General features: G+C 40.3%; 2 protein-coding genes across 4 annotated transcripts; both read right to left on the bottom strand.

Annotated features, from left to right (window-relative positions):
* Positions 1–71: 71 nt before the first annotated feature.
* Positions 72–4258, bottom strand: LOC102297848 (caspase recruitment domain-containing protein 19). Of its 2 annotated transcripts, none has more exons than XM_005938949.3 (6): positions 3936–4258; positions 2670–2815; positions 2422–2578; positions 1883–1951; positions 588–653; positions 72–458 (listed from the first exon to the last, which is right to left on the bottom strand). In XM_005938949.3, exons 2-6 carry the CDS (start codon positions 2751–2753, stop codon positions 346–348), a joined length of 489 nt encoding a protein of 162 aa, XP_005939011.1. In that variant the 5' UTR covers positions 2754–2815; positions 3936–4258; the 3' UTR covers positions 72–345. The 2 variants fall into 2 exon arrangements, with proteins under 2 accessions (XP_005939011.1, XP_005939008.1); XM_005938946.3 differs by having other exon boundaries at positions 3951–4258.
* Positions 4259–4338: 80 nt separating this feature from the next.
* LOC102301183 lies at positions 4339–9494 on the bottom strand. Of its 2 annotated transcripts, XM_005938960.2 has the most exons (5): positions 8694–9485; positions 6942–7136; positions 5926–6070; positions 5271–5438; positions 4339–5174 (listed from the first exon to the last, which is right to left on the bottom strand). In XM_005938960.2, exons 1-5 carry the CDS (start codon positions 8767–8769, stop codon positions 4829–4831), a joined length of 930 nt encoding a protein of 309 aa, XP_005939022.1. In that variant the 5' UTR covers positions 8770–9485; the 3' UTR covers positions 4339–4828. The 2 variants fall into 2 exon arrangements, with proteins under 2 accessions (XP_005939022.1, XP_042083221.1); XM_042227287.1 differs by having other exon boundaries at positions 6942–9494.

Here is a 9494-nt window from a genome sequence, read left to right as displayed (position 1 = left end):
AAACAGCTTTGTGGGAGTGCAGCTGCACAGTTACACTTGGTTATTATTACGCTTTAAGCATTTTAGTTTAAAAAAAAAAAGAAATTCATAGCTATCTACAAACATGAAATCCAGGCAAGAATCATACATACAAGTACTCTGGAAGAACGTTGCATAGTTCTGCCATTTCAGATGTACGCTGTGAGAATTTGTGACAGAATGTGTCAGGTCAAGTTACGTTCCTCCAATTAGTACTTTCGTACATAAATTAGTATGTGAGGTTTAGGAAAATGATGAGTTTGGCACAGAAAAAAAGACATTTTTCATGGCTTCTTCTTCTCATTGCCTCGATGTTTTCATTTTTTTTTACTTTCCAACTTCTCCATATGAAATGAAAACATCTCTAGCATCTTTACTCAGTCTTACAGCCGAGCAGTGAAGAAACACTCCAGTGCATCTCAAGGTTTCACCCTCTGTGTCTATAAAGAAGAGCAAAAAAACTGAGTTTTGTGTGTATGGAAGGTATGTTTTGAAATGTTGAACATGATCAAAGTAAGTAAAGTAAGTCTCAAGTCTGTGTCCCTCTCACTTTTTGTGCCACGACTCACCTCCGTAATAGTAGAGTATTGCAATTCCAACTACAAAACTGAAGCAGCTCAGGAAGAACATTGGTCCTGCAAGAGGAGAGAATAAAGTCATTAACTATACAATTATCTGATCAGTCTGCAGTGGCTCATACCTGCTTAATAAATTAGATGATCCAAAAAAAACTAAATACCACAAGCAAACTGAAATAATAGCCGATATTCTGAATGGCAAAGTCAAGAGTCCTAAATATGCTCTGTGTACATAAAGTTGTCTTGCTCACAAGCTAAACAAGCTCCTTGGTATGACTTATGATCAGGAGTCAGTGTTTCACGGCATCTCTGATGACCCATTTCCCTGCTGACATACCTTTGACCCAGTGGATGCAGCTCTGACTGTTCAAAGGAATGCAGGCCAGAGGAAGCTGCTTTATACATGAGCTTAACTGCCCTCACAAAGCTCAAGCTCTCAGTGTGATGGAATGATGAATGGTGGAAGTAAAGAGCAGTGATGGGGCCGGCATTCTGATGCTAGGGGTTAAAAGGTTCAACAGACAACTGCGTTTGCTAAAGTCCACAGCTTAGTTGAGCTTAAGGGGCTTATCTTGGGATCAGCGAGGGGGTACAGAGGGACCCTGACACATACTCACACAAACTGTAAAACTATAATAATTTTTAAAATGCCATGCAGGCAAGATAAGGAAGAAAATGACACATATAGGGCTTTTATGAGTCATTACTTACATATTATCATTAAATATATTTCGCAAGTGATTACCAGTATCTGATTTGTTTTCAAATTGCCCCTTACTTAGTGCCATTGTTGGATTGAAAGTCAGTTTTTAGTGTTTAGTCATATTTTTAAGCTGATAAATCAACAGAATAACTCAACCATTAACAGTAGTGCACTTGTGAGCTTTTCTGCCATCAAGTCAGTGACACCCTATGGATTACACTGTTCATTTGTTTGTTAGTTCATGTTTGTGATTGTATTTTGTGAACGTCATGCAACTAAATCTGCATGATTCCTCCTGAGAGGGTTTGCAAGTAAGAGTGTGCATGTTTTTGAAATAAATAAGTCCAATTTCCTGGAAAGCATGTCATGAATTGTCTAAACTATAGCAGAATTAGTTAAATAATTACAGAATAATTACAGAATAACTAAGAAACAGCAACATTTATCGTATAACATCATTGTATAAAATCAACGAATGTTTTTTTAGTTTGTGAAATCTCAATATTCTTAAATTTTAAAGATTTGAATGATTTACATAGAAACAACCCCTTTTTCTGTTGTTAATGATGGTGATTATATGTACCTCTGTCGTTAAGCACATATCGCTCTTGCCGAACTGTCTTGTCGTTAGTGCATTTTGAATCTGCCACCTCTAAAAACAGAAAGTAAAAGAGGTTAAAATGCAGCATTCCACTTTAACAATAACAACCTGTGAAGTGTTAAATGGCTACTTGGACAGCAGTCTAGGCAGCACATTAGCTTCTCTTTGCATCTTAAACAGGATAAGCTGATGTAAAGCTAGACACAGCAGGGGAGCCACCTTTATAGGACACTTTGGAAGCTGCTCCTGTAATTTGTCTAACCTCATCACACCAAACATACAAGATGCACTTTTTTTTAACATGGTAGAAAAAGCAACCAGTGCTGAAAAAAAAAAAAAAAAAAAGCTTAGCAGACACAAAACTTATGCTTTAAGGATAAAACCAGAACCTTTAGGTCCCACAAAGACATTGGTTCAATAGTTGTGTCTGCAATAAAATTAATGTGAAATTGAACTTTATGGAGAAGAAACAGCTATCCTCCAATTTGGAATCTGTAGCCAAGAAAAGCTCAATGTTTCACCTCTTTCTCTGACTCTGCTGGGCAGGCTAGAGTAGATGTCCTCTGTATGGATGTGAAGGGCTCTGTAGAATTCATGGCATGCCTCTTCTCCTTTTCTGTGCAGGTGCTTCAAGAGGTCTGCTAACCGCACCTTGGTGGGCACACTTAGGTTCCTGAACTGCAGGGAGACACAGGCTGCATTGAGTCACTGCACGCATCTGCACAGTATGCTTCTGTTTTGTTTGTGTAACACAAATAGCTGCAGTGACCCTGTGGGCTTCCTTGTCACTTAGTATCTGCGGGTAGATCCTGTTGAGCTGCAGGACAAGTCTGTCAACCAGCTCAGTGTCCATCCTCTGATCTGAGCACAGGAACTGGGAGTCACTCTGCAGCCGCTCTTGGTAACCATCGGTGTCTAGTAAAGGAAGATTGATGACAGTGAAAAGACATTGCTTAACAAGGGGTGTCAAGGCCAGCGCTGGTCAAAGCGTGGAGACCAGGTCAGAAACAGGCTATGACCCTGCACAAATGGCTCATGCGACAAAGCCCTAACAGAAGGGCTGCAGATTTTATTGTTAGTTTTAGTAATTTCTTAGTAAGCTCGTCTTGGAATCAGCCATGTTCTGAAAATAAGGAACTAAGAGGTTTATTCTCTTGTTTAGAAAGGCGAATACAATAGCTGCAAATGTGTCAGTTTCACTACACTTTATAGCTTCTATAGCATAATGTTAGTACTGAAAATCAGCCAACTACAATTTAAGATGCATAAAATGGTGAGAGACAGCAGAAAGACTGTAAGGTGTTAGTGTTAATAGTTTGGACTCTGAACCAGTTTTCCCCCCCCAGAAATATGCATGAGCATTGTCTGTTTTCTTAAAAGAAGATGCTACACTTAAGAAGAAGACGACAAGGGGGATCTATGGAAGTAAATATCCACACTGCCAATCATTAAGTAATATAGATATTGTATTTGTCCTGACCACTGTTGATATTCTTATGCTCAGTTGTGTACTTAAACAGGCTACAGGCTGCAGCTGATGAGCAAACATACTACGAATATTTCTGCCATCTGTTCATAAAACATAAACTATTAACTAAATTAGTAGGTAAGTGTCAGATACTGTCATAGTGTTACATTGCATGGTAGTTATTCTCAGTATCGTCATCCCAGTATGAAAGATTCTACTAGTTTAATATTTTAACAGGATTTACTTTATCCCAATGTACAGTTAATGCTATAATATCTCTATGGACTAGACTGACAACAGAGGGAGCTGCGGGTCTTTAATAAAAGTCTGGATGCCTCTGATGACAGAAGTCTGCCGATTTAGTTACCGGTTGTATATCAGGACAAACGATGATACCTACCCATGACAAACTACTTAATAACTATGTGTAACAACAACTACTTTATACTATGACTTTACAGCAACAAGTGGCGCACCCAGAGAGAGAGCCTGGTAGGATATCCTGGAAGTCTTGGCTCTGGCGCAAGGATACGCGCAAAGCACTCACAACAAGGCGAAACATCTTACCCTCGCTTCACAAACCTGACATACTGACAAATTTACACCGTGTGTGAACTTGACAATCGGACCGACAGCCTTCCCGGTAAAACTTCCTGGTCTCCCCCGTGAGTCGGTGCTCCGCTGCCCCGTTACATCAGCACGCTTGGCCGTGGCGTCACCACATGACCGACCTCAAGGCTACATGATGATGTTAATGAGCCGGGCAGACAGTGACGGACTACAGCTTTATGTAGCAAACACTGAAGCACAGAAGTGCAACAAATAATCATACATCAGGTTATTCTAACCTAAAGGCTTGAATAATAATAATAATAATAATAATAATAATAATAATAATAATAATAATAATAATAATAATAATAATAATAAACGTGTTGTTAAATAAACTCTCCCCACTCCAATGCATCACTCATTGTTATTATTATACGTCTGTCATTTATTTACATTTCTCAAAATTATTATTTACACACACGCCAGTTTTTTACAACATCTCTTCTCGTGTCAAGAGTGAACTTTTCCCAGATTCCCACACTCTCCTCAGCTGACAGCAAAGTTAATTATATCGCAATAGATCCCTTAAGTGTTAGCCTCAAGCAGCAGAACTTCCTTTTAAGCTCAACTCTCTTGACATCCGAAGAACAGCTCTCTCCAAGACTGGCGTCCTGAAAATGCACTGGCTCCTCTTTACAGACAGGGGGCAGTGTGCCATTACAGTTTGCATAAAAAGGCACATTAGTCTGTCAGATCAATGTCTCTTTAGAGCCATCTCGCCACTGCTGATACACCAAAACATACTGATATAGTTATTACATTCCGCAGTCCACGTCTATACAGCTGACACTGTTGAACAGATTTAGATATTAAACAAAGTCTTGATTGATGATTTTTGTGTGCTGTCCTCACACTGATATAATCCTTATGGAAAGTTCTTTGGGGTATATATTCCTGTTTGAGTTTATATTCCTCCCAGGGGCCTCATCTGCGGTTAATAGGTTTGCTCCTGATAAACTGCTCTGTTGTCCTTCATACTGCCACACCAAACCAGATCCCCCTGCTGAGATCTGGACCAGGCCCGGGCTTGTACTTTGACAGGAGGACAGGGGAGGGCCGGGATACTGAGGTGGGTCAGGTTCTGGCATTTGGCGTAAGAGAGGCTGGTTATAGTCGTGCCCAGGAAGAGCAGCAGGGGGAAGTGTGGGGCCATAGTTTGTGCAGGCAGGACAATAGGCGTAATGCTGGTGACATCTGTGTAAGAAAAGACAGGAAGTTGGGGTTTTTTTGTTGTTGTTTTTGTTTTTGTTGTCACTGTGGAGCATTCAAATGAAATTCAGCACATCTCACCTGCAAGATCGTATGCTGTCACACAGGGTAGGGCCAGCAGTGTCCCATGGAGAAAGCGGATTCTCCTGGGTGTTGTTGTTGTTGTTGTTGCGGCCCTTATGACTATATCGAGACATGTTGTTCTCCTGGTTCGGGGTTGGCTCCTCCCATTGCCACGGATCTGAGTCACTGGCATAAAAAAAACATACATGTCAGTATTTCATATTTCACCAGACCTAATATTGTATTTTGGCACCTGTGGTTGTAAATAAGTAGATACATCTATTAATACACTGTATTCAAGCAGTCCTTTTGTTGCCATGCCTTTGTCATGTTTTAGACTGTTAGAATTTCTCTGTGCTTCATATAAATGCCACTTGTTACCCCAAAGAAGCGAAATAAAGACACACACACATCTGTGTAGCAGATCAGGCCTTATTTTGTGTTCCTGTCCCATTAATGTCTTATAACCCTTAGGTTAGCAATCATTTAAGCTAAGAACCCATCTAATTTATTATTTATGCATATTTATTTGTATAAAGAATCCAGTATTTTGCAGTGTATTGTGATGTATGCTTTCCTTATAATTACATTTTACCAGTAATGATACCTCAGTAGATTTACTTTTACTTTTAAAAAAACTTAATTTCAACTTTTCCAGCAATCCTTAACTCACTTCTCCTCCTTTTTCCTTTCTTCCTCCTTGATGCAGTCAAGCAAACAGCAGGTGATGAAGGCCACAGACATGAAGAGGATTATGCCTGAACTCACAAAGGATGCCACCACAGCCACGCGGTAACCAAAATCATTGGGCGACAGAGCTGAAGAGTGACAGAAGAAGAGCCAGTTGACTGATGTATTGACTGATTTTTGCCTCATGCACTGAGTGTTTTATTTTTCTTTTTTACAATTCCATTCATCATACTACAAAACCTGTGTATAACAACAACCAGAAGTCTCAAATGCCACCTCACACAAGGTTTGCAGATATTGTCTACCTCACAGACTGCTGTAATATGTCACAAGTGTTTCATTGTCATTATCCAACAGAGACTTGCGGAAATAAAAAGTCATTTTGCAACAAAGTGTTCTTGCCAGCTCATCACTGAAAGGACAATAAAATATAAATGTATTATTATTTTATTTCTTTCAGTGTCACTCAGAAAATTTCATCTCTCCCATGGTGATTGATTCTAAAAAATATAATTAAAATTCTGCCCTCAGTTTTTCCACTTCCTCGCTGGCTGTACACCTACCTGAAATGATTCCTCGCCTCCAGTTAGTAGCATTAATATTATTGCTTAATGAGATGTATTGACAAACAGCACATCATTTTCCCTCCATTGTGTTCCCACACAAATTAAGGTCATAATTAGTGCAAGCCAAACACAACATAAGCATCTGCGTGTAACTTGGTCCCTAACAAGAATGCCTACACATAATGTTTAATATATATTCCATCACTTTGGAATAATGAGCTGACAGACATTTCAGTGGGAGTATTGCAGCCTCTGCAGTTTTTCTAGGAAAAGCATTTGAGACATTTAATCTGCATACACACACATTTTGGTAATGCATAATGAATATGCAATTAGGTCCATGAAGTGACATGTACCTGGCTACAAATGGGTTACTAATATGTGCCATTTTTTGTATATTAACTGCCATCTCAAGGTTTTGGTTTCTACTTACCTTGACAATAGGAGTCTCCTGTCCAGTAGGTGCTGTTGGGGCCCATGACACACATCATATCACTGCCTACAAGTTTGTGCTTCCCCGGGCACTGTAGTGATATGACGGTACCCACATTAGTGCCATTTCCCTGGATGATCTGGTGGTTGCCCAATGTTGGCTGAGGCATGGGTGTGCACTGAGCTTTGGAATTACCTAAAGCAGAAAGCTGGAGGTCAGCTGGTGTGGAAAATTTGCAGCAATGTCTACAGTTGTTGCTGCTAATGATGTTTGAGATACTGTGAATATGCATTAATCACACAAAGTTCATCCAAAATTTGGGTACATGTATAATTCATGCATCTTCAAAAGAAAATTTGTATTCATAGGAACGATAAGACAACTTGGAATTCATAGATTGCACAACAATAATTCAAGGTGAACTGTATGAACAAACAAAAAGGGGGTGGGGGGGCTCTGCGGATAAGAGTCAGTGTGGAATGGGGCAGTCATTCCATAGCTATCAGCACTGAACCCCTAAAGGGCTGCGCAACACTGCATGACAAAACACAGCCCCCCGTAACAGCCGAGTGCCGTGCTGAGATGAATTCTAACGGTATCAAAGAAGGAAATGTGATAAATCATTAAACAAAAGGCCTGCAAGACTGGTGGAAAAACACAGGCCATCTGGAGCAACATTAAGAGAAAAAAAAACAAGGTTATCATACTGAACAGCATGGAGCTCAGCATATTACAGGACGGACGGTCTTTCACTGTGACAGCTCAGTACACCAGCAGTTCCTGCATGTCTACAAGTCTCAGTCTACAAGAGCATGACTTCACTGTAAAACAAGTAGTTGGAATGCACATAAACACAATGACATGAAGTCGGTGGTTTCCAGCACAACTTAGAAGTATGATGTATTTGGTTTAGGGAAAATCAAAACCAGATTTTTGATTTTTTTTTTTCTTTACTCTGAGATATCTGCTTTTGGTTTTCACTTAAATAAAACAGACAGGTTACAGGGACTGATTTAGTGGAGGTTACTTTTTCGGGATTTCCATACACCTGTTACATCCTGGGGTCATTTTTGACCCCAGGACAACACAAGGGTTAAGTTGGAGGAAAATATCCAAGGAGGAGTTGTGCACTTTGAAGAAAGACATGTGGCAGACCATAAAGTGAACCAAACTATATCAAAAGTCGCTGGTAGACAAATAAAAGAAGAAGAGATAATAGTAAACCATAAACAAGATAAAATTGTAACACGGAGACCATTAGTAACTCAGATCCCACCACAAAGACACACTTCGGTGCACAGAAGAATAATTTTATGTAACTTGTATGTATGAGTGAAATGTCCGGCTGCTTGACGTCAAATCCACCCCTTTTCGTTTCCTCTTTCTGTCTTTCTTCATAACACCTGACAATTATATCAACTAACCGTTAATCGGACACCAATCCACCCTTTTTTTAAGTTTCATTTTATTACTGCGATGTCTAGTTCACACAATCTATCAGGTCTTTATATTACATAGGACCCTAAGCTACTAATCCTTACAGTGCAATTGTTGTTACAGCAAACACTGTAAGACAGAGCTATTGTACAACACACATGCATGGACGCGCACATCACCTGAACAAGAAGCACGCAAGTTAACAGAATAAAACTGGCGTCAGTGCACAAGTGACATTTCGATCTCTCGAGGATCCTGCACGCTGGCTTCGTCTAAATCAAATAGCATCTGGTTTTTCTATGCCATTTCTCTTACCTGACTTATTTCGGTCATTTTTGTTTGCGGTATCAGTCCTGGATACATCTGATATTGATGCTGTTGCCGCGGACATGGTGGTGACACACAGCCGTCTCTCAGAAAGCTCTTCTGGTTGTGCGTAAAGACGGCGCAGCTGTTCTCCTCTGGGTCCCGTACAGGGTAAACGAAACGAAGTGTCTAGCTGCTGGCGCGGCGCTTGAGTTTCTCTGTGCGATGTTACTCGCTCCTCGTCCAGTAAACAGCTTGCCACCACCCACACTGCACCGTAACATTCACTTATTCTAATGTTCGTTCTGTGCTCTGGCTGTCGCGCAAGCGGATGAGCGCTTGAGAGGACGACGAGAGATGAAGTGATCAGTCGAGACCTTGTCGACCAAAGCAAAAATGACTTTGGGGATTATATCATGTCGGGTCAAATTAGGTTTCAGGTCTGCAGCTAACTACAGCTGCAAAAAACAGTCCACCTCAGTAGGTACAAATCAGGATGTGGTTGAAAATGTGCAAAACACATGAACGTGTGAACGTGGTATATTAGAAGACAATCAAAAGTTACATCCGTTTACCAACGTCCAGCACGAGCACGTCAGCCTTAGAGCTTTCCAGTCTAAAACAGATTCAATTCAATTGTCAATAGTAATAGACTGTTGCCTGCTCAGGGACAAAAACAGCACATGCAGGACGACATTTGAAATATGCTGTAAAAACTAAGCATAACTAAGTTTGCAGTGCATCTCTCCAAAGTAAGGCTAAATGATCGTTACATAAACGGAGAAGAAGAGTTGTAATACCTCGAGTAGA

Source organism: Haplochromis burtoni, unplaced genomic scaffold (assembly GCF_018398535.1).
Source record: "Haplochromis burtoni strain Fernald_Lab_line unplaced genomic scaffold, NCSU_Asbu1 Contig_252, whole genome shotgun sequence".
Taxonomy (NCBI): Eukaryota; Metazoa; Chordata; class Actinopteri; order Cichliformes; family Cichlidae; genus Haplochromis; species Haplochromis burtoni.
Note: the sequence above shows the minus strand (reverse complement) of the source record. Positions and strands in the feature narration are given on the sequence as shown.